The 24,822-nt window shown below is 43.4% G+C and overlaps 1 protein-coding gene across 11 annotated transcripts in view; it reads right to left on the reverse strand.

Moving 5' to 3' along the window:
- Nucleotides 1–574: 574 nt before the first annotated feature.
- Nucleotides 575–24,822, reverse strand: part of MBNL3 (muscleblind like splicing regulator 3) — a 92,500-nt gene continuing 68,252 nt past the window's right edge. For 9 of the 11 annotated variants that reach the window (XM_059859424.1, XM_059859420.1, XM_059859421.1 and 6 more), the window contains 6 exons: nt 23,569–23,805; nt 15,891–16,041; nt 13,630–13,665; nt 11,464–11,558; nt 9,963–10,036; nt 575–8,099 (listed from right to left, as the gene is read on the reverse strand). In XM_059859424.1, the coding sequence (XP_059715407.1) occupies nt 9,980–10,036; nt 11,464–11,558; nt 13,630–13,665; nt 15,891–16,041; nt 23,569–23,805 (576 nt within the window). In that variant the 3' untranslated portion in view covers nt 575–8,099; nt 9,963–9,979. The remainder of the gene's footprint in view (nt 8,100–9,962; nt 10,037–11,463; nt 11,559–13,629; nt 13,666–15,890; nt 16,042–23,568; nt 23,806–24,822) is intronic. The other 2 variants (XM_059859423.1, XR_009488281.1) reach the window with 2 other exon arrangements.

A 24,822-nucleotide genomic window follows, 5' to 3' on the forward strand; every position in this document is an offset into this window, starting at 1 on the left:
GTCGAGGGGTGAAAGCCCCTCTGATGCAGAGCTACTGGCAACAAGGTGGTGACCAAGGTGGCCTCACTGCTGAGCAGTTTTCTTACATCTAAATCTACACGATGTTACAGAAAGCACAAACAAGCTCATCAAGAAGCAATTTTCTCCTGTAGCAGCCCAGACCCAGCTCAGCCAGGGTGGCTCCAGACCTTGGTGAGAGGCAGCCCCAGTCTGTGCTGGCCGGGCAGCCCGGGACGAGCTGGGCACTTGGAAGAGAGCTGGGAAATCCAGGCTGCTGCCAAAGAGGAGCTCACTGTTGTATTATTGCACTGGGACATTCAAAATGGCATCTGACACGAATGCTGAAAGAGAAAAATTAATACACACACCACTGTTCTACAAAAGCTGCAGGCCTTTGAATGGGAGTTGATTCATTCTTCATGGTTATCTTCAAATGCACAGCTCTGATCTCCTCTCTAATCACATCACAGACAGGTCAGAAAGGAAGCATGGAAAAACACAAGCCAAGCCAAGCAGACCACATCACATGTGTCTCCGAAGGTCTAAGGCACGAGAGAAACCAAAAGGCAGCATCTGGAAAGTTTTACTTTTTATTTTTCTAAAATACAAATGTCTGTCTTGTGTTAGTAACTTTAATATGATAGGCCGAATGCATCCAGTAAAAAGGAGGCACTGGCTACAGAATTCAAAATACTGAAGGTATTTTCTGGAAAGAAATTTATTCTGTTGATCTACACTTCAGATATAACATTGATTCAAATTCATTAGTTATTATTTTTACATCAGAATCTTTGAAGTTTGGGACTAATAAACTGGAACTTGAAAAGTTTTTAAAGTAAACTCCTATTAATGTGTAGATATGGATCCATAAAAAACATAACCAAGAATTTTATACACTTTATTAAAAGATCAAAAAATAAACAATAACAATATAGAAGTAACATACTAAAATGAGTAGCATTATGCACATTTCTAAAGCACGTACAAGCACTACAGCAATATAATGTGGCAAAAAGAAACATAAATTCAAAGCATACACCCTGTTGGTAGCAGTTGAGGGAATGAACTATCCTGTTATGGAACTGAAATACTGCATTAACCTACGCCTGTCTGGATCCAATGATATTTTAATTTCTTACAATTCCACAGGGCTAAGTGTAATCATTTGTATATATTTTCTAAACTATTCCATTAAATTGATATCTAATGTTTCCCATACATTGTTTTACCAGAAATGCCTATGAAAAGAAGAATGTGCTTCAAAGATCTACTTTACACAGTATAGTATAAATGTTTTTATATATTTAAATTAAAAATTGACAATTTAGGAGAACATTCTCTCTTTGATTTTAGTGATTGCCTAAAATACAATTCTCTATTTATAAAAAAAAATAGTGATCTTTTGTCAGGTGATGTAATAAAGGGTGAGGAGTTGGTTCATTTTCATGATCTTAAAAAAAAAAAAATTAAAACAAAGCTAATTGGAAAGAAAAAAAAATCCCATAATCCAATCTAAGAATGGTCTTATCATCCCCTCATCTGCTAGGATACAAAAGCCATGGCAACAAAATCATTTGGCTTCCACCACTATCAAATAGCATCTGTGTACAGTAATAAAGAACTGGAACCTTGTAATTCGGTGTCAGGTAATTCTCTCTGTTGTGTGTTTGGAAAGACAACTTCATTTTATTTAACAGTTGTGTTATTTTGCATGTTTAAATATCTCCTTTGAGAGGCATATAGAGTTATTTTTGATGATAGAGGATGTCAGTAAAATCACTAGCAAAGATTTTAGCAGTGTTGTCATGATCGTGCTCATACCCCGACAAAGTTTGACCAGCTATGATTCATTTCACATAGTGCAAAATATTTTTCTCTCATAATCCTAGAAATGAGAAAGAACTTGATTATAGAAACTGACGATGGCAAAGGGAAGCCATAATCGTGTGGTGGCTTGAACTAGCTGATTATTTTGTATTAAAATCTAGGTTATTACATAACACCACGGAGAGAAGCAACATCTGATTTTTCCTCATTTTAAAGACCCTGGGGCTGTTCCAATTCAGCAAACCACCACTTGCACAGCCCTGTGGTGCAGAATGGGCTGGCTGGGCACACAGTGGCATTGCCAGGGGTCAGAAATGCTGGCCAAGGAACAGCTCTTGGGCTTGGCAGCAACAGCTCAGCTCCAGCCTGGGGCATCCAGCAAGGGTGACAGTCACATCGGATGCCACCTCCCACTGGTTCTGCTCTGGGGGACTTGCCCCTCACTGCTTGAGTCAGGACAGACTCATGGCAAAACCAGTTACTTTTCTGAAGCAAAACTGGGGCTTGGGTTTTGCAGAAGAAAAAAAAAAAAAAAAAAAAAGTAAAAAAAAAAATCCAACAAAAACCGAAACTTGTTCCAATCAAAAATAAATGGGTCAACACAGGCACTTCAGCTGCTCCAAAATCCCCCAGCACTGCAGAGTCCCAGCAGTACCAATGCAAACAGGAACAAGAGGCTGCTCACTGAGGACCCACAGCTTTGCTCTCCTTCGGTGGCAACTCAAAGGGGCTTGTTAGTCCCAGCCTGGAGCACCCAGCTGGCCACACTGCCACCAGCCTCCACCTCCCTGTCCCTGCAGCACTACCTTGTGCCTCTCAAATCACACCATGGCTGTCACACAGCAGAAAGAACTGGTCCCAGACAATCCCAACCCATCCCTGCCCATCTATGGTTCACCAGCTCCTTCCTTTTTGTTACCTTGCCCCAAAAGGTTAAAAAAAATAAAAATCAAGAAGTTGTGACATTTCAAATTCACTCTGGGATTTAAAACACTCACCACAATGACAGTCACCTCCCACAGATAAACACTTCAAGACAGAAATAGGATTAGGTGCTAGGAAAAATGTGTGTGTGCTGCCATGGACCTACCAGTCCTAACAGGATTCACCGAGAACACAACCTATCAGAAACATGACCTGGGGTGTGTTTGAAAATGTAGGCTGATTAAAAAAAGTAATTTGAATCTTTGCTAGTGACCTTACTAATTAATTCCACACCGTTTCCCATTCTCTGTGCTGCAGGTTGGAGCTGACCTGTTATCAGTCTGCTGTATAATAAGCTATGGCAAACTACAAAGCTTTTACAACAGCAAAGCAACATCATGCTTTCAGATAAGTTTTATAGCAAAAAACTCCTCCTTTTCAAAGCCTTAGTAATACCTATCTCTTTTACAAACTTTTCCTGTATTATTACAGACTTTTTATATTCAAAATAAGTTCCAAGGATTTCTTTCGTGGACTATGTACATAAGTGCAAAAAAGGTGTGTCTCACACATTCGTACACTAACTGAATCAGTTTAACTGCAGCATATTTGTATCTTCAACACTGTTACGGGGTCATTCCACAATATTTTTTTTCTTATGTACAGTTTTTGCTAATATAAATTAGTATTAAAATAGTTATATGCTTAATTATTTAGCCCTGATCGTAACGTAATCGTGTGAGTGTTCAATTTCTGGAGAAAAGAAAATTGCAGGCAAAGCTACAGTACTGAAACTGATTACTTCTGAATTGCCACCGTGTGAATGGATGTGAAATGAAAGCAAGACCGGTCACTACGCTGTAAATACAGGCTGCTGTGTTTCCCAAGTGAAAATACTGTGGAATAACCCTTGCCACACAACAATTTCTACAAGCTATAAAACCTGACTCTAAATCCATGTGTTGTAAACTTCTTGACTGAAAAAGTGACCTTAAAGACACAAATTCAGCGTTCACATGGGACTTTGGGATTTTAAAAATATTCAATCATATCTTTATCTGACAGTATCGAACTGTACCTTTAACAAGCTCATACTGTTACACATCACTTTTAATTTACATGTGAAAATTTCACAAATAATGTATACAAAGGTAGCCATGTTGTAGTTTTGTTGCCATAGCAACAACAACTTAATATAATTAGTTAACAATGAATCTATCATTGTAGGAGTTACATACAAAGTTAATTTTGTTCTTAAACTGTAAACTATACAAACTAGTTATGGACTGTATTCTATACCTTACCATGCTTCAGTGTTGGTTTAGAATATAACTAAATGGGCTGAATACATGTATTAAAAATTTTAAACTTTCTCTAACTCTCCTTCAAAATTAAATTCATTAGTTACTAAAGATATCAAAAAAAGCAATAATGAAAACCTTAAAAACTAATGGTAGAGAAATGAAAATATATGACATGAATTAATGCGTTGTAGCCTAGTAACAATGAGTTGTAGCTCTATTTACATTTGGATTAGGCTATCAACTATTTTTTTTTTTAAAGTTATTACAGTCTTTAACATACAGTATATACTCTAAGGCCTTCAACAGGCACATGGTAAAATCAGGTCAATATCAAACTAAATCCATTCAACAGGAATGGGAAATTAGATTTTCCTCATAAATTTCACCTTTTTCAATTTTCATGTCTGTGAAATGTACAAGGGATAAACAAAACGAGGACTCCAGTTTCTCAATCCTTGTGTACCCGGCGTGTCCTAGAGCTACTCCTACCGCGCCAGCGCCAGCCGGCCCAGGGGACGTCGCCGTGTCCCGCTCCGGCCACCTGTGCCACCGAGGTGCCAGCTCCGCGGGGTCCCCGCTGCAGGGGACAGGGGAGGAGCAGCGGGAGGAGCGGCGGGACCCCGGCCCAGCCCGCGGGGAGCGCCCCAGCGCCGCGGGAGACGCGCGTCGGGAACCTGCGCGGGCTGCCCGGGGAGGTCACGGCTTCTAGAACGTTGCGATGCAAAAATACACAGTCAAAAATCATCAGCTAAAAATTTCCAACTAAAAAACACGGCTGATTGTGAAATCATGTTCCAAATTACTAAAAACACTGTATTTAACAAAAATAATCTTAATAGTTTTATGAATCCATTTTATTTTAAATCCCTCTTTTATTGTCTGCTTATGTTACAGTTTAGTAGTAGTACTTTTTATTGAAACTACTAACAACCTTTTTTCGTGAAAATGATCAATCTCAGCTTTCATTTTCCCTCTGCATGACCCGTTTTATCCAAGTTTCAGCATTTCTTGCATATTGTTTGCATAAGGCTGAGAGAAATGGACAAAGAGAAATAACTTTGGATAAATAAAAAATATAGGTTCATGGAAAGTGGGAAGCTTATAAAAATGTCACTAAAATTATATTGATTTAAACAAACTTACATACATCTCTTGTCAAATAAAGGATGATATTCATGCTTTTATGACATTTGTTTAGAGTCACTAACTAGCTCGGTGACTTTGTAATAGTCTATTTAGGAAATTTATAGTCTGGCGACTGATTTTTTTTTTCTTTTCTTTCTTGAACAAAGAAAATTAGAGCAAGTCATTGCACAACTAGTTTAAATAGTGCTACCTCAAAATGGCATTTTTGCCGAGATTGTTTTGAATTTGGTGAAGTTTAGTGCTTCAAGCTTTTCTTTCCTTAAACTCATTTACAAATTAACTCTAAATTTGCCAGCAATATAAAAACTGTTGTGGCACCTAATATAACTACCCTGAACATCCCTCATTGGACCTCTTTAATAAAAAATAATCCTTAAACGCCTTTTTTTTCAGTGCTTTAAATGTGACATGAAAACAGCTGTATTCTAGGTTTACATTCTATGCACATCTATGCCAGATGTTTAAGTCGATAAATAAAATAGGAGGTTACATCAAAGTTTCAAGATATACAAAAATCCATTTAGCACTGAAAAAATTTCAACCTCCTTGAACTCATAAAGCCATACAAGCTTGAATGCATCCTTTCTGGCTTAAGAAGATCAGCTCTGTTCTTTGTTGAGGCACTGGCACAGGTTGTGCAAAACCCATTTTTGATACACAAATAATTTCAAACAGGAAGTACTCAAATCCACTTTTTCCACTAACAATGTTATGGTTTCGGGAAACAGAAACACAGTGGTGAAAAGAACAGGTATGTGGTCACCAATACAAATGAGAGTCACTGATTTCACCCCTCTGCTTGTGAGCACAGATGGCTGGGGAACATCCACGGACACAAGCGACTGTCAAAACTCAGGGTCCATGAAGGAGGTCTTGGGGGGATGGTTTTTTTCCCCTTTCTATCAAAGTTTGGTTCAAAGTCTGCTGAATTGAACAAAAAGATTCCTCAAAGCCTTCCTGAGCTGGGCTCCTCAAAGGTTTGTGCTATGAGTGAGTCTCCAGGGGCAGATGGTCAGAGCCTGCCCTGGGGCACACAGGCTGTGCCCTGGGTGTGCCACCATCACTCATGGCCCATGGAGATACACATCTAGCAAACTGTCTGTGCTCATACTGCAGGAGGGGGAACAAGGGATATCTAACCAAGGCCAAGGAACTGGGAAAAGAGAAGAAAATCTGGTGTCTGAATTTGGCACTCTACAGGACCACTCTGAGCTTGGGGTGGTCGCCCCTCCAGACACTGTGAGCTGGCCTCTTGCTTGATTCTCTTTCTCCCTGTATGGAGTTTGTGGATTTACAGCAGCAAATCCACCTCTCCTACAATGCCAATGATACTGTAGAGCTATGATGATGAATTTGGTGGTATCCTCAACCAAAATGCATTTCTGCAGCCAGATTGTTCAGCAACGCAGCATAACGACAGGCGGGGCTGTCCAGGGTGCACGGGCTGAAATGGTTTTATTCGTGCGTATGAAAAGGAGGTATTGAGAACTAGCCCTTGTTGTGCAACAAACATTGCTCTTGATCAAGTAGAAGGTGCCAAAATAAATCCACTGACCGACAGGAACTCCATTAAGACAAATGTTTATCTTCAGCAGAAAGCTTATGCTGAGCTTTTTGCTGCTTTGTTACTGCTGTTTGCTTAAAGGGCCAGAGATCACAGGGATGGGGGAAATAATCACCCACTTATGGAAAATAGTGATTAAATAAATGGGGCATGCTGACAAAATTTCAACAAGAGACACATATAAGATTTCAGGCCAAAATGTTTCAGCATGCTTGGTGGAGACAAGCCCCAGGGTTCGGTGCTACCCAGCCTGGGCTGAGCCACGGCCCCGGGCCCTCCCCAGCCAAGGGCTGGCACCTGCTCCTCCTCTCCAATGCAATGAGCTTTTGCCCAACTGAAGCTGTCTCACTCCACCACCATTTTTTTGTTGTTTGTTTCGACTGCACCATGAGAACAGCGAGAGAGATTGTGCGCCGTTTGCAGCTGAGAATGCACTTCAATGGACAACAGAGCTGCAGAAATCCCTTGATGCTTACCCCTGTCTGAGCAAATTGTTCCTGTCCCCTTACTGAGCCTGGGCTTTTGTGTTCTTTTTTTTTCCAAAAGTTTCCAGAATCAGCTCATTGTATTGAAAGAAGAACCCTGAACTGGACTAAAATGATAGCTGTCTTTTCACATCACTTGTACTAAAAATTTGGAGACTATCTGAAGGCAAGTTTTAAATGATAAAAGGAGCATTTAACATAAGCAACTTCAGCTGACATTAACAGCAAAATCCAGCACAGGGCAGAACATTCTGTGTCGTGTTTTTCAAGCACGTAATTCCTGTTTCCCACAATAACATTTTTAGTAAAAAACAAACAAAACCCCATAAAACCTACAGTATATGAAAACTTAAGACATAACAATAATGAAAAAATGGTATTGAGTATACTTGATAATGATGTACACTTTAAAACAAATCAATAGACTATGATGTAAACAAAACAGTAAGATAACACTTTAAAAACAAGACAAACATTTATCCATCGATAGTATACAGTAAACCAACAGTCCGCTGTGCAGATGCACTTATCATGATGGTAGTCATAAAATGATTAAGTGTGTTAAAGTAATGTGTTATAAAAGTCTATTATAATTTCCTACTTGTATATCTCATATAACAGAGCGCTGTTTGTTAATTGTTTCTATAGTGCTTTTTTTTTTTCTTTTTTTTTTTGACATTCCCATTGATCAGTTTTTGGTTAACATGTAGGCTGCAACAGGCTTACTGTAGAGGTGGTAGAGAATGATAGAGGGAAGAGGGGAATATATACAGAAAGGCCATGCGCAGCTTCCCACCAAGAAGTCCTGGTGCTCCATAATTTTACTGTTCACAATTTCAACATGGTCTGCTGCAGGGGAAAGAAAAAAACAACAAAGAAATAGTGAGAAGTTAATACATCTATATTTTAAAATTCATTCTAATACATTTACATCCTCAATGTGTTGCCCAAGAAGTTGTCATTAGTGTGTTGCAGACAGACATTTTATTCCAATAATTTTCTGATGTAGGGAGAAATTGCAAATAACACACTTGGCATCCTCTTAAATCTACACTTATGACTCTCTCTTTCACACAATGACAGAGCAAATAGTGAAAGAGGGAGGTGAACAAATAATAGTCTTGATTTTTGGACGGGATGCCAAGTAGAGGGTGGCTAAGGAGAGGGCCAAAGGAATCCCTGATCTGTGTTAGCTCTTGTTTCCTTTAGACAGTCACATTAAATCTGATCCTAAGGATTTAGGCAACTGAGCCCAGAGATAAAACACTGACACAGAAACCCTGTGCTCAGGGGACCTTCTTCTGGGAGCAAATTACCTCTTTGTGACATGCTCATGAAAATCCGCCACTGAAGGACCCAACAACTTATCTCCTGCAGAGCTAGACCAATCAGCCTGGCTACCAGGACTACTTCAACCATGGAGGAAAAGACAAACACCACTCAGAGCAGTGAGGGTTTCAGTTACCAAAGTCCCACTGAGGGAAAGTCACCTGAAAAAATGCTGAAAACATTCCAGATGAAGCTCTTCCAATCAAATGATATCCTTATTGAGTGGAACAGGCTGGTTTACACGTTATGGAAATGGGTTAACATGTCATGTCTGTCTGCCATTTGGAAACAGCAGTACAGTCTAAGCTGAACAACATTTTCACTAATGTGGATAAGCTTGGTGTCACCCCTTATGAACAGGGTCCACAGCCACAGTTAGCAGGTCATGTACACATATGGTACTTAATTAAGGTCAGCAGAGATAAGGGCCACCACTGAGAAAGTAGCTTCTCTTGATTGCTAATAGATATCATTACTGAATTGCTTGCCAAATTAATTTCCAGTATTTAAGGACTTGCCTGTAATATGTGACCTAAGGAAGAAATGGGTTTGCATATCTGCATATACTAAATGGTTGCTTTGAGAAAGACCTCTTGTTGAATTGGCTGAACTCTCCTGAGGTAAAAAAACACAGTCAAGAACTGAAACTACCCAGAGATTTTAGCTCATGAACATCAGCTAAAATTCACAAAGAAAAGCAATGGAAAAATGACACTGCTGCTATGGCTGTGAAATAGTACTCTGTAACTCCAAGGACAAATTTCTCCACCACTCCCATCAGAGAAAACTCCTCTTAGGGAAGCCCAGGATCTGCAGGTGGGGTGAAGACTATGTTGCTCATGACATTCATTCTGGTCTCCAACCCCTCATAAGCCAGGGCCACTCTGCAGCTGACCAGCAGACTTCTGCCCAGACCAAGCCAGCCTTGCAGATGCACAGCAGCTGCTGCTGACCCAATCCTGCTTACCCCAGGAAAGAAAATATGTCACTAACAGCAAAAGAGAAGTTACACCTTTTCAGCTGACTCATTACCAGAGCAGTCTTTGCCATCAACACTGCAAATCCCTGAGGCATCTGCAGGCAGCTGGGAGCTGTGCAGAGCAAGAGCAACCTGTAAACACAGAGCCATGGGACTGGGGGGTGCACAGGGAGGCTGTGACCACCCCAACACAGGTACTTGAGACACAGGAAATTCGTTATAAACCACAGGGCTGGTCCATGTTTGTGCTGCAGCAGCTGAGTTCCTGTTGAGTCAGCAGAGCACGAAGCCAATGGGGTCCCATGGGCTCAGTCCCTCTGCCTGAGCCAGCACTGTGTTTAGGGGATGCAGTGCCCATGTACAAATCAATTCACCATAAAGAGAAATACCAAAAAGGAACTTACTGTTCTATCGGGAACTTCTACATCTGTGAAACAAACATGCTGCTACTCAGTTCATCTACTGATAACTGGGATATCTACAGCAAAAAAAACAAAGAACACAACACATTAAAACATTGCCTTGAGATCGGACTGTTCATTCTGTCTTCAGCATCAGATAAATATGTACTGTCAGTGTCTTATAAAACAGGATCCACTCCCAAGTCTTTATTTTGCTACACTTAAAGTACAATGTAGCTGCACCACTACTGATGCTTTGTGGAGTACCTGGCGATTGTACTGGGATTTTGACTCCACAGACTACAAGTAAAACAGAAATGCCCTGAAACTATCTGCCTCAAACAGGACTCACACAGCCACAGAGCAACGCTACACAGCAACTTCTGCTTTCCTCTCATGACCAATACAAGTCTGAGTAAAACCTGCTCTACCTGAAAATAACAACAAAGCACAGAAAAAGACTGGCAATTCCTTCTGCGAGCAGTAAAACTCTGCCTAGGACTTATGCAGGCAAAACTCCTACTGAAATCCTCATGACCTCACACCAGCAAAAGCCTAGAGGATGCCCCCAGAGATATTACTGGTATTCAGCATGGATAACAGCCTCCTACAGAGCAAAGTGACACTCCGATTTCTTTGCAATAGCTCTAAACCTGAGAGCATGACAAATAAAAATGCTAAAATTAGTCCTGGGGGAAAAATTTTTTTTAAAGTGTTTGAAATGTCTCTGGTCTAACTGGGAGAAGTTGTGTCACACCAAATTTTCAGGACGCATCACTAGGACAGGTTGTGCATATACGGTTCAGGACTGTGCAGAAGCAGCCATCACACTCAGTATCTTCAGAGGAAAGTTTTGGAGAGAATTATGGCTTGGCACACATGCATGGAATCCTGTACACTTATGGCAGTGCTACAATGGCACGTACTGCACATCCAGAGTCCTCTCTGTAGGGATGGGTGACATGCTATTGGCATAAAAAAAACTTGAAACTTCACAGTCTCACCCCCGATTTTTGGTTGTTTGGGCTTTTTTGGTAGTTTTCAGAGTCTGATTTTGTGGTGGGGGGGAAGCCACTTTGTATTTCCACTTCCACTTTCCAGTCCAGAGAGGACAAGCCAAAATACCACAGGGAAGGATGCTCGGGGTGGTATTTCTGCTTGAGACTGAAAGCAGAAGTGCTGCAGGTCTTGCGTGACTCTACACCCGGGAGATTCACCGCCCGTGTTTGGAGGACCTGGGGGGAGGTGTGGTTTTGGAGGAGAGCCTGCAGCCCTGCCAATCGCCCATCCCTACGCTCCAGCCGGGCTTGAGCCCGTCCCGCAGGCGGCAGGAGCGGCCCCTGTCCATCCCCGGCCTCACGCTCGCACACACGCACACGCTGCCTCTGCGCGCCCCAGCCTGCGCCGAGCTGGGCGGGACGGCGCTCGACCCCGCACGGGATCCAGCCCTCGCCCGGTCCTCAAGATCTGAACACGTGAAAGAAAGCCATTGAAAGGGCCAAACCTGATTGGCGGTAGCTGTTGCAGCGAAGGGGACGCTGGTGGCAGGAGTTGTTGCTGCAGACACAGTGGTGGGCGTAGCACCGTGCATCATGGGCACTTTCGGAAGGGAACCATGGAAGCGACATACAGGAGGGTGGAGCGTATATATATTTTGTTTGTTTGGTTGGTTTTATGTAACCATGGCAACATGTGGTGGATTTGGGGGCGTGGCAGGAATCACAGCAACAAGCCATGTGACATCGTCATGAAGGACACATCGGGGCGCAGCATGCAATCACAGTGCAAAGCAAGACAGCGTTGGGAAAAAAATAAACAAGAGAGAAGGGGAAAAGCCAATTACAATTATAATTAAGGAAAAAACCAAAACATTCTCAACACTTAGTACATTTATAAGCAGAACAATGATGTATTAGACTCCGAGGGCCAAATTTCCAAAGGGGGGAGAGGATGGGTGTGCTAGCAAAAGCCCACGTCAGCTCGCACCCGTGGGGAGTTAGACACAGCCAGTGCACGTTCCTTTGGGTGGGGACATTTTGGCAAGCGCACCCTCCCGCCCGCCTGGGAAAGCTTGTCCCCTTCCCTCCCCACCCCGTCCCCGCCAGCAACCAGAGGTACATGATGCACTTTGCAGCGGCTGCCGCAGCCCTTTCACCAGGTTTTCTCGCCTCTCTCTAGCGGGGACAATGTTTTGGCACAGGACAGAGCTGGAGGCACGGCAAACGAGCGGCTGGCAGACTGAGCTCTCTCCGTACAAATTCAGCATGCTCCCTTGCCACCCTAATTCTATAGGATTTGGCAAAACTCCCCTCTTGCAGGGTGGGGGGATGGAGAGGGGAAGGGACAGAGAGGGGAAAAATACACAAATGCATCTGAACAGCTACAATTTGCAGGAAGAGCATCCAAAAGGACAACACGGCAGCAGGGAGCTTGGCAGCCTCCTGAAGCTGCACGTCCTGCAGAGCACAGTACAGAGCACAGTGCTGGAAGGGATGCTCTGGTGCACACACGGGCATTCCCCAAACCCGAGGGGGATTTGTGGGGTCGAGGAGCCCAGAGGAAGGCCCAGCCATCCCCACAAACATGCGGTGGGGAAGCACACTTCCCTTCCACGGCCAGCCCCAGCAGGGAAGGAGCGTGTTGCCTGTGGCTGGGAACACTCCGGCCACGAGATGTTGGAAGGTGTGGGTTGGGGTTTCCTACAGGCAGAGGTGCATTTGAGGGACTCAGCTCCTCATCATGCAAGCAATGTGTCCTCACTGTACTATAGGGATAGGCAGGTTCAAGAGCAGAGTGTTTATCCATTCATGCCAGAGCTTCCAGACCTGCTCTTGGAAAGCCTTGCACCTCCTCCCAGGGCTCCTGCTCTCTCCCTCTGGCTAAAGCAGGCACACACCTGGATGCTGGTAGTCCTGCATAACCTTGGCTAGAGGATGAAAGCTCAGCTTTCACCCGCCCTCCTGTGCCCAGCAGCTGTAGACAAGAGGGGAAGGTCCTCAAAGGCCTCCAGAGGTTTCATCAAGACCCAGATGCGGAGCCTGAACAGAGTGGATCCCTGCAGCACTAATGAGCACATACTCACTGCCTCCCTTTATCCCACATGCACCTGCAGTGGTACCTCCCTATGATCTCCTGTAACTGCACACCTGTCCTACAGAGATGACTCTCCAGCCAGTCCATGGTCCACACCCTGCTTCTCTTGCTGTACAAGCAGCACCCTGCTCTGGCAGAGGGGCTGACTGCTCCTCCTTAGCACCTTGTTAAACCAGTCTCCTAAAATATCCTCAGAAGGACAACTAAAAATCCAAACTTAAGTCTGCCTGTTCCTTGATACAAAATAAAACAAAAAAAAAGCCAACAGGACCCTCCCACTTCTATTTCCTTGTGTCAGATGACTTAAACGGGTTGTAAAGACATTTAAGTGACAGATTCTTGTCTCTGAAGCAGAACTAAATAGGGGTGGGAACACATCACCTTGGATTCTCTTATTGTAAGTCACATGAAACACTGCACTGCACAGAAATTAAAAGGGATACAACCATTTAAGCCTCAAAGAAGACAGCGGATAGACAGTCACACCACTCAGCCATCCAGGTTCTCACTGACGCATACTAACTTGCAGTCTCTTTCAGATTAGGAAAAGTTGAGAAGTTTGTGTAGAAAAACCTACCAACGCTTGCAGTGGGTGTCATGCACAGAACTGACCCTGCACACCATGCATTGAAGCGTGGAAAGATGAACAAAAGGGATATTTCATTAGTGAAGCTTCAGTGTTAGATATCACTTTAACTAAAAAGCAGGTATTCTCTTTGCAGCATTCAGTATTTAAGCACATGCAACCAAATTCTGCATATAGGTATATCAATAGTTTAAACTCAGTTTAAAGAGATCACAGCAAACCAAATTAATTCTTTAATTCTTGGGTAGTAGAGAAAAAACTCCTCCCACCTTGGTATTAAATTATAAGATTGATCCCAGAAATCAGGTTTGTTTGGGATTTTTTGGGTATTGGGTATGCTGATTTCTCTCTGATTGTGTCAACAGAAAACAAATTGCCCTTAGAGGAATGTCACACTCATGTTAAAATTGACTTTCTAAAAGCAATTTACTCCTGCAACTAGGGACCGTGATTCAAAGTCTCTAGTTTAGGCTGAAAGAGGCATTTATTTTTCTGGACTTGAAAAAATTGCAGTGGTTGATGCCATTTTCAAGAGACAGCCTGACTCCCCCCTGCCATGGCAACCCATGATGCTGATCTCTCAACAACTGAACAGGAGGTACTAAGAAAAGCAACAGCTCCCTCCTCTCCCCACAGCGAGAGCTGCAACGTGCCACCTCTCTGCTTCGCCTTCCTGAGCACTGCCAAGGCCCAGTCCAGAGCTGGAGTCTGATGTGTAACATAAATGCATCACAGATCTGTCCTCTGACTGGAAATGTGCTGCTCTGGCCAGCATTAATGTCTTCAGACAGAGCAGGTGCCAGTAAGCAGCCCTGTTATGCATCAGCCCTGTGTGTAATTTCACTGCCGTGAGCCCCGTACCAGCACAGCGAGGGCTGGGCACAGCTGATTTATGGTGCTCCATCAGAAACTCCTGTCCTTATGTCAACTTTGGCAACTGTGACCTTGAGGAGGAGCAGTGTGTAGCCAGCTGGGGACTTGGCACTCCCCAAGGTCTCCGTGTTTCCTGAAGAAGTATTTCACTTGGCACCTGCCAGAGCTGTGGTAAGGTCAGCTCAGCCCAGCCTTTCCAATGCTCTGCAGAGCACAAGGTAAAAGGCTACTACTCCATCTCTGCATGAGATTCTGCCTCCCTGGAAGAACATCTTGGTAGCTGCTGAGTTCTGAGTGTTTCCAAGGGCTCTCATAACAGAAAGGCCACACGAGCACAGGGTTTAGTTCCCCACTCCACTGTGCTCTCAGGACCAGATTGTCTCTAAAGCTTTTCCCCTGACCCCAGAGAAAACAGTGCCAAGGTGCAAGTCCACTGTGTGTTCACCTCCAGGGGTCAGCCCAGAGAAACACTATGTGTATTTTTGTAACTATTATCTGACAAGTAAATACAGCATTAAACGTTAAAAACACAGGGCCATTAATTTTCCTATGATACTCTGAATGATAATAATGATACTAAAATATGAGCTATCTGGAATATTCCTAATTCAGCCACTTATAATACTTTCCACTCCAAGAAGGTTTTGTTTTCTATTTGGCTGCAGTTAATTGGCCAGTCAGAAGACAGTCACATCTGCCACATTAATACTTCCAGTTCTATAAGAATTACTGAACTGCATCTTTCAATTTAACTCTGAGACATTAAAGGTACAATAAAAGCTGGGAGTTAAATTGCTTTTAAAAAGCTTAGGGTATTGTACTGGTCAAAAGACAAGGAAGAGGGAAATATACGCCTTTAAAGAGGATTATATAATTTGTATTTACTAAAGACTAACCATTCCCTCTATAAACATCACAGCTGCTGCAATATGTAGGTCAGTGAGATACAAGCTCAGGGAGGTGCCTACAGCCTCAAAAGAGCAGGCATAGAGGTCCATAGACATTTTAACATGAGTCCAAAAGAGCACTACACAAGAGTCAAAGAATTAATTTGGGATTAACCAGTTGAACCATAAGGAGGAAAAACAGAAGGTATGAATTCAAGAAACATGCAGACATTTTTCTTAGTTTGACTGCTTAAAAAAAACCCCAAATCACACAAAAAGGGCTAAGAAGGATCTTTACATGTGAAAAGCTCTAAATTGCAGTAGGTGAAGGGAAAAAAGTCAAACAACAGATGCTAATTCTTCATCCATTTTTAACATGAAACTACACACCAATATTCTTTTGCTAAAGACTCTTACAAAACTGCTCATCAGCTGAACACCAAGGTCATAAAATAAACAACCATGATGCTGGGAAAGCAAGGAGACACTTACCTGTAGGGATGAATGTAGGCTGTTGCAACTGCATGTTGGCTAGAGCCTGTTGGTAGTGGAAAACGCTTGGGTTAAAGACTGTGGTGGCACCATTGTTTTTTTCAAGTGCTGGCCTCTTTGGTAAAGGTTGAAGTGCACCAGGCGGCAGGGCCTGTGGATAAGGGAGTCATTAAAGACAAGTGGAGTAAATAAAGGGGCCCAGATGTAGGTCAAGCATGCAATAAATAACAGGGGGTCTTGGCTGCAAATCACCTGCAACTCTATCAACTTAGCGAGACAGGAAAGAGAAGAGCAGCTAAGTCATAGTACGAGTAGGAGGTGAAACAACAGCTTCACTGGGTAAGCAGTTAGTAAATGCACCAGGAGGAGGGGCAGAGTCCAGAAAGAGGAGGGATGCTAAGGAGCTTTTCAGCAGGACTGACTTGGGTACAGAGGGAGAAAAAAGCACTGGGAAAAGGAAGGGGAGAGGTGATCACCTGGACAGGATGCTACCAAGAGCAGTTGCAGGCAACAAGCATTAAAAACCCCAAAACAAACAGGAGAACTATAGTAGATGACTACAACCCAAGAAGATTAGCCTAAGCAACAAATGCCAATGGAAAAAATATGGATGCTTGCCTCTGGTTCAACACCTGCCTACATGTATGTGTGCATGTGTGGAAGTGTGCATACTGTGCAGCCAACCCATGTGTCCAGATGGTAAAGCTGTAGCTGTTGCCAATTACACACATAACATTACATTCACAGTAAAATGCATTTCCACTTGTTAGTAGAGAGGCTGAGCAACATGGTCAAGACCAGGCCTGATTCTCCACTGCTCACACCAGAGGCACAGCCCACCACCAGCAGATTTGGACCAGATCCCACTTTATAGAAGGTGGCCTCCATCAGTCAAATACTGCTCACTCATTATTAACAGTGGAAAAAGCCATTGACAAATCCCTTCTTTTCATTCTATCACACCACCGGGCTTCTTCCAGCCCGTCAAACCTGTTTCATGATCAGACTTGGTAAAAAGCATTAACCCAACTCAGGAACTTTTCTCAGTGAGTTACTCATCATTCATCCAAGCATGTCTCAACAGCAAAGTAGTATGTCAGGTTCTTAAGAGACAGGAATGTTTCTAATGATTTACAGCTTTTCATTGTACCCAAGTAAGAAACCACGTTTTTTTCTCCACATTGTGATAGAAAAGGGTCCTTTTTAATTATGCCCCGCAGTCCTTTTGCACGTAACACTCCCATTGACGTCAATGAGATTTACGCACGTGGAAGTCATGCAGAATCAGGTCATTTCTGACTAGTTGTTAGTCTGTATCATGTAGCAAAGCAATGGCTGAAAAACAGGGTTATCACTCCAACTTTTATTTTAATAGGTCATAAATGAATGGTAGGTAATGGAGAAGGTTTGGCTAATGAAGGGTTAAAGCTACAAACACACAATACTCAGAAGAAAGGACACAAGTAAAGAGATTTTAAAGCGTTATGAAGATCAACACACAACAGAATGTAAGTGAAAGCTTTCAACAGTTTGTCGCCATCTAGAAACAGGTTTCACTTTAATTTGCTATAGGAGACTGCTCATCTGAGAAATGTTAAGCAACATACTTCCAGGCAAACATTACTCCATCCTATCTCTACTCACATGGTTGCTTTTGGGTGGTTTTAATATTAAAAAAGAAAATGAGAAGAAATTGCATTTGCAAAACTGCCCTCAGACATGCACACATCCTTTGCCTATCCTAGTGGGCAACCACTCTCAGCACTAGGATTTAATTTTCCCAGATTTCTTCTGGCTGCTACCAAAAGACAGCAGTCAAAGATGGGACAATATTCTCAGACACAGACACCAAAATCTTTTATTTAAGATCCATATTTTAGGATATGTATGAGTTTTCATATACATGAGTTTTCATTTCTAGGTAAGCTTTCATTGGTATCTGTGTTAAATCTGCCTGTTATCTACAACTTGTCTATTCAACGATGGCTACGTGAATGTTCCTCGAGGCACGGGACAGATCTACAGCTTACACAGTCTGGAGTAGTTTCATGTACATCACAGAGGTTTTACAGCTTTAGAACAACTGAAGAACTTGCTACATAAATTCATGCTCCTTATGGTACCCAATTGCTAAATAATCCTTTTCAGACACTTCCAAAATCTGCCTCAGAAGGAGAATGTTCTAATTATAGCAAAGTAACTGTGCCAGGCACATAATGGACTTTTGACTCCCTGCTTCTTGGCCAAAGGCTGTCACCACCCCAAACCCCACAATGGCACTGCCAAGAGCAGAACAGCTGAAGGCTTTGAGACCTTGCTGTCATGTCTTAGCATATCACAGGACAATTCCAAAGCAAAGCACTGCAGCCAGAGGGAGACACCAGCAGGCCCCAGAGATGTCAAGACACATCAGACTACCCCATCACCTCTCCAGCATCACCATCCCACCCCTAACCTGCTACAGCCCCTTGGGAGCAAGGGAAAGAAAGGAAGCTTCACTGTTGCTCCCTCAACAGCAGCCAGGTAGAGAAACACAAATAAATGCAGTATTTCCAAAGTGTTCTAAAGAAACAAGCACTCTGCAGCAGCTCCTGTGCCACCTGATGTCCAGCTATCCCACGTGGGCTCTGTGGGCAGGGGAGCTAGGAACCCAACTTGATCTGCTTCTGGTTTGACCCAGCCCTGTGGGTAACCCCTCCACCCCAGCAGCTGCAGGAGTGTCCCACAGGATACATGAAGATGTACTGGCTCCTCCTGTTGCCAACCGATCTCATTTTAGATACCAAGGTGTAGGAGGGCCCAAGGACACAGAACAATCTGGCTTCAGCCCTTTTCCAGCCTGTGTACTGAGGTAAGAGCCTCAGGAACATGCTCATGGAAAGGTCCATCTATAATGCCTTGAAGAGGCATCTAAAATTGCACATGATGAAGCTGGGCCCATAAAGCTTCTGCAAGGGAAGCTGGCAGGGACACAGCACAAAACTAATGCGCCTCATTTGACATGGGCTACAATTTTTGTATCAGTCAGGACCTGCAGGAATTGTAGCAGCTCCAGGGGATACAACATTTCTTGCACCACGTCCTGGTTCTGAAGGAATCCTACAAGCAGAATTCCAAAAGGCAACAGAGACTCCTCACCACCAAATTCTGTAGCCAGTGTCACACTGCAGCAGAGGAATTAGACTAAACCCTCCTAGTAAAGAACTTTCTTGATGAGTTTACCTCATCCAGCTGCTTGTGCTTTCCCTCTGGACAAGGTCTGACCACCACAACTACAGCAGCAGCTCAGTAATTTTTCCTGACTTTATTTTTTCCCCTGTGTGTTTGTGTGCACACATGGGTATGCAACCTTTGCAACAGGATCTGGCCATCTGCACCAGTGAAAGGGTTAATTCAGTTCAGATTCCATGTGATAGTGCTGCACTGATCCAAAGAAACAATTTCCACTAATTAAATGCCAAGCAGCCTCCCATTTTTAGGCTGGGAAAGCCACATTCCTGCTCAAATGAGAATGTGAACAAAGAGGCTTGTGCCACTGCTCTGCATGGCATGGAAAGCAGTTCTTCAGCAAGACTGACAGATAAAAAAACACTTCATGCTAAAGTCAGATTTTCCCACGTGCTGGTTAACAAACCTCTCGTTATTTTTTACAAGACAAGAACTGGATTAAAACTGCAACAAACAATTTAATTGCACCTCAAAGTTCCCCTCAGATCTCTATCTCCTGGGACCAGATCACACTTTTACCCTTCTGCACTCAGCAAGGAGGGGCTGGGTCTGCTGCCAGGCATGACAAACAGAATTATCTGAGAGAAGGCAGAGGTAGCACCCATCCCCTGTCAAGCAGCAGAAGCAAAGTGAGCAGTTTCCTCTGAAGACTATGCATGTTCTTATCACTCTTGAAGGGTTCAGAGGAGGTGACATATAATAATGAGTGGCTGCCAACTTTTCAATGGGTCAGAGCAGGAAGACTCGTACAAAGCAGCTTCTCTCAGAGGGTTTGTTCAGTGGGGGAGCAGTAATGGGCTCTCCAATTCTCTGCCAGACTGTGTCTGCTCAGAGTGGTGGCTCTTGGAGAGGGCAGCTGTGCAGGTCCTGCCTGCTCTGGCTCTGGGGCCGTGTCTGTGGCAGCTGTGAGCAGAGCAAGTGAGAGGCTGTGATGCCATTCACAGCATCATTCTACCACTGCTGGCAGAAGCTGAGTCCTAGCAAGGCTTCCTACTGCTGCTGCCTAAAACTCTGATAAGGAAGTCTCTTCACTACTTAAACCCAAAAATAAGTCTTTGAAGAGGAAGGGGAGCAGCTCAGCTTCTCCTCCCTAGGTCTGGGAATGAGACACAACATCAGCCTGATGGTTTCACAGCTCCTATGTGTCCACTCTTCCCTCTCCCTGCTATAGCTGGGCAACAGGAGCTCTTTCTTTTAAAATGTATTGTATCCCTTATTCCTTGGGAAAACAGGAAGGTGTTGTCCTCTATGGAGCCAAGACTGACAGCACTCTAAGTATGGCTTTTGCCTCAGTATGAGCATCATAAAGCTAGGTAAAACATGTTATTTGGGAGTCATAAAACAACCAAGGCCAGCATAAATGAAGACAGCTTGCAGGCAAAAGCTCAGGGGGCAAATTCCATGTTTGAGACTGAAGCAAAAGGCACCCAGAGCAAGGTCCCTTTGCTGACACTATCCCACTGGGCATGGGGGATGAACCACAGACAGAGCCAGCTGAAGGGACAGCCACCTCCCCAGGTTATCCAATGCATGAGCCAAGTCCCACGCTGCACCTGCTTCAGTTCCCAGCACAGATCCCCAAGGATGCTGTTTAGCCCTCTTGTCCCTAAATCTCAGTTGTGTTCATTACACAGGATGCTCTTGTGCAGGGCAGTTACCAGCATGGCACTGCCAGGCAAGGCTGTGATGCTGGGAATACAAAGTTAAGTTACTGGATCTGTCCTGCAACCACCCAGTCCTCTGGCATTTAGAGCACACTGCAGACCTAATGAGCTAAATTCTTAAATTCTCCCTCAAACATTGCATCTTGTGACTCCAAAGCTGCCAGTGTTTGGAAAAACACTTCAAAAGCCAGAGCTGCCTCCCCCCGAGATTATTCACTGTCTCCAAAACACATCTAGGCTTCAGGAGGCAAAGCTCAGACGTCAATGGATATGTGGGGCTCAGGATTGGCATGTCTGAACGCACACTGAACATTTCTGGCTGGGATGGGCAGTCTCCCCAGGCACTACCACCACAGACCAAGAGCAGAAGGCTTTCATGCAGATTAAGATGGTTACGTGCAAAGCGAGAAGGTGAAAGGTCCAAGTACCAGGTCAAAGGTTGCCTCGAGCGGTCGCTTCAGTGATCTGACAGCTGGCTGAGTCTTAATTAGCAGGCAGCGAGCACATGATGGCAATGGGCCGGGGAGGGGGATCAAGCACAGTAACAAAAACAGCAAGCAGAGGTGTGTCAAGAGAGAGCAACAATTTGGGAAGGCGAAGAGAAAAAAAAATTAAAAAGTGAATGCATTATACAATATATTAAAAAGACGAGGCATGCACAACATGGGGTGGCTGGGTAATTACCTGGCCTAGTGGCAAGTCAGTTATTTTGCCTCGGTAAGTTTTAAAAGTAAAGAAATGTCATCACAGGACAAGTGCTTTGGAGCTTCGTCACATCAGCTGGCACAGCAGGGCAGGAGCACTCAGGGATCAGCACCTGCACAGGGACTGGCACTGGGCTCCAGCTCTCATGCTGCAGCTACACACCATGCAGAGGCCAGCAGAGCACTCATGGAGGGGGAAGGATCACTGGAAAAGGAGGGAGCTTCAAGCACATGCTTAAGTGCTGTCCTGAACTGGGGACAGAGCCTTACCCAGTTCATCCAGTGCTGTACTGACTTCAGCCAAGCAGGAGTGAGTAAAGCTGCTACTTGTGCACATCAAGTAACTTCAGCATTGGGTCCCTCAGAAATGCTGAATTTAGATTTGAAGTCATTCTAAATCTGTTTTAGAACGCAGACCCATAGCCTGGAATCTGTTTTTCCCTCCAAGAAAATGGAGCACCTTTCTTCCCTTTAATAAAGTCTTACACCTCAACAGGTACAGTAAATGCATCAAACCTTGAAAAGTCAATGAATAATGTAGGCTGTTTTGGTAGCAGGGGTGATGCAACAAGCCATCAATAAATATTTTAAAGGTTCTCGTTAACAGCATACAAATAGGGTTAATTACATTTTTAAGAGAAGCCAGCTGGATGAATAAAACATGCATTGGCTTTGGTTAAGTAGCAGTGTCCTAGATAATTAGTGAAAAAGTAAAGATTCAATTGTGAAGAACACAAGAGTTTCATTTCAGAAGGTTATTTTTCAACAGACCTGGACTCTTATTTCAACAACAATAAAAACAGTAAGGAAACTAATAAATAAACTCTGCAGGACAAATAAATACTGCAGTATAAATTAATTGTTCAAATTACATTCCAGGTAATACTGATACTACAAGGAGGGCACTTGTTTCATTTTTAGAACTGCCCTGGCTCCGCACTAAATTTCATTATGAATTAAAAGCAACCTCCTTTACTATCTTAAAAAAATAAGGTATTTAGAAAAATTTTAGTAGCCTTAATTCTAAATCAAAGAGGAAGCAAGAGCCTTTTTAATATTAATTAGAAAAATTTAAAAAAATTATAAAAGAGATGGAAGAGACCTCTAGAGATCAGCTAGAGCAACACCCTGCTCAAAGCAGGGTCAACTACAGCAGCTTGCTTTAGACTCCATTCAGGTTCAGATACAGATTCTCAGTATCTACTAGGACAGTGAATCCTGTTGTAGTGCTAGATCTTTCTTTGGTAAATAAGTTTTTCCTTATGTTTTAATGGAATGTTCTGAATTTCAATTTATGCCCTTTGCTTCTTATCTTTTCATTGGGTACCACAGGGAAGAGCTTCCCTTCACCTTCTTTGCCTCCCACATCAGGAATTTATGCATATGGATAAGATCCCCTGGGCCTCTTGTTCCCTCCCCAGCTCTCTCATCTCTGGAATTAACAGGTCCCATTAAACCCAACTCAACAGAATGGCAAACATTTATACGAGCTAGGGGTCACCTGGTGAGTCTTCCTTGACTCACGTTCAGAACTATAGATATAAGTAGCCACAATTCAACTTAAAATGCAAGTGGGACCATCTCTACCAGGTCCAAAGCATCAAACAGGTCAGGAAGTCACCCTTGGTTTGTGTCTTGTAATTTCACTAAGTCTTGGCAAAAGGTATCAGACACAAGTTTGCTAAGCTCAGGCAACTGATACCATCTGCTTTTTGCAGAGAACAGGCCAGGTTATCCCTGATAAGGATGTATTGTGTACTGAGGAAGCTGAACTGACCCCTATGACTCAGCCAGGGAAGGTGTTGGGTGCTGCTGCACTTGCATTCATGTCACATCACAATGTCATGTCAGCAAATCACAGGGCTGGGCACCATGTCCCTACCTGGTGAGATGTACTGTGCCACTGAGGGCTTCATGCTGTGGTGAGCACAGAGACAGGATGAAGAGATGGGATGCATCTTGCACATGCTCTCAGCTCTCTAGTCAGCCATTTACAAAGCTCTCTACTTTTCCACAAATGACACATATGACACTTGGAATCTCTTAGCAATGGAAATGCAGCTTGAGAAGAGCTCTACTTACCATTGCAGCTGCAGCTGTCTGGTTCACCTGGTGTTGAGCTGCCTTGATTTTGGCTTGCAGGTGTGCAGGGGGATGAAAGTACTTGCATTTCTCCCTAGAGCATCGACCTTTGATGTAATCCATGCAAACTGTAACAGTATTTTCATTTGTGTCTATCATTGCAATATCTATAGGGTGAGCATAGCGGCAATCATTCTCACCACGTGTGCAATTTCCACGCTGAAACTCTCGACAAACCTTGAAAGAAAGTCACATTGTTGAGCAGAACATGAAGTTACTTTTCATTCAGTATTTTCAACACAGAATATCAGTTCAGTTGGCCACATTAAACCACGCGCATTCTGAATCCATTCTCATCTGGGGTAGCATGTATATCAACAGACACAGGGGCAACTGGTTCTACTCACAACTGCTTCAGGGGGTGAAAAGAACCACAACATTAATAAGGCCAATTACCAAATGCAAGTGAAGTACAGAATTTGTGCAGAATGGACAGTGACCCCAGAAAAATCAATGTTATTTTGACAAAACTTTTGCAGCTCAGGATTCCTCCCCTGCCTCTAAAGCTTAAATGTTAATACCTCTGCCATTTGTGTCTCACCTGGATTATGTATTTGCTATGGAGCACACTCTTAGGCAAGATATTTAATTTTAAATGTTACATGCTACTGTTATTTGCAACAAGTACTTTTTCTTAAACACAAGGTGCCTCTTTCACATAAATAGTCTCCCTGCCCTTCACAATAAAACCCCGACCCTGGCATTACGTGACAGCACATTTGGTTACACAGCAATGTGTTTGAAGGTGCTGCCAAAATTACTAGTTGTACTAGGATCTCACAGATCCTCCTAAGTTATGACCACTGAAGCATCAGAGGCAGACGAAAAGGTTTCAAAAAAAATCTGCAAGGTTTCTTGTCTGAGGAACTGAGAGAAGTTGTTGAATAATACAGCAAGTGGCGTAGCTCACGTACCAATGTGCAATCAGACTGAGTGTGGGGAAAGGTGAGATGTCAGCAAGGCAAGATAAAGTACATAACACAAAACAATGTGTTTTGAAATTACACCCTTCTCTGTTATCTTCCTGTGTTATAATTTACACCTGCAGGGGCCTCTGAATTCAGGTCCTCAGCCCTTATCTCCTGCAGTGTCTTTGCTTACGGTTTGAAAGACGTTTACAACTCCTCCACCGTTAAGTCCCAGCATGTCCAGCCAACTGGGGAGGGAGAGATGTCTTTCCAACATCACACACTC

Source organism: Haemorhous mexicanus, chromosome 14 (genome assembly GCF_027477595.1).
Source record: "Haemorhous mexicanus isolate bHaeMex1 chromosome 14, bHaeMex1.pri, whole genome shotgun sequence".
Lineage (NCBI taxonomy): Eukaryota > Metazoa > Chordata > Aves > Passeriformes > Fringillidae > Haemorhous > Haemorhous mexicanus.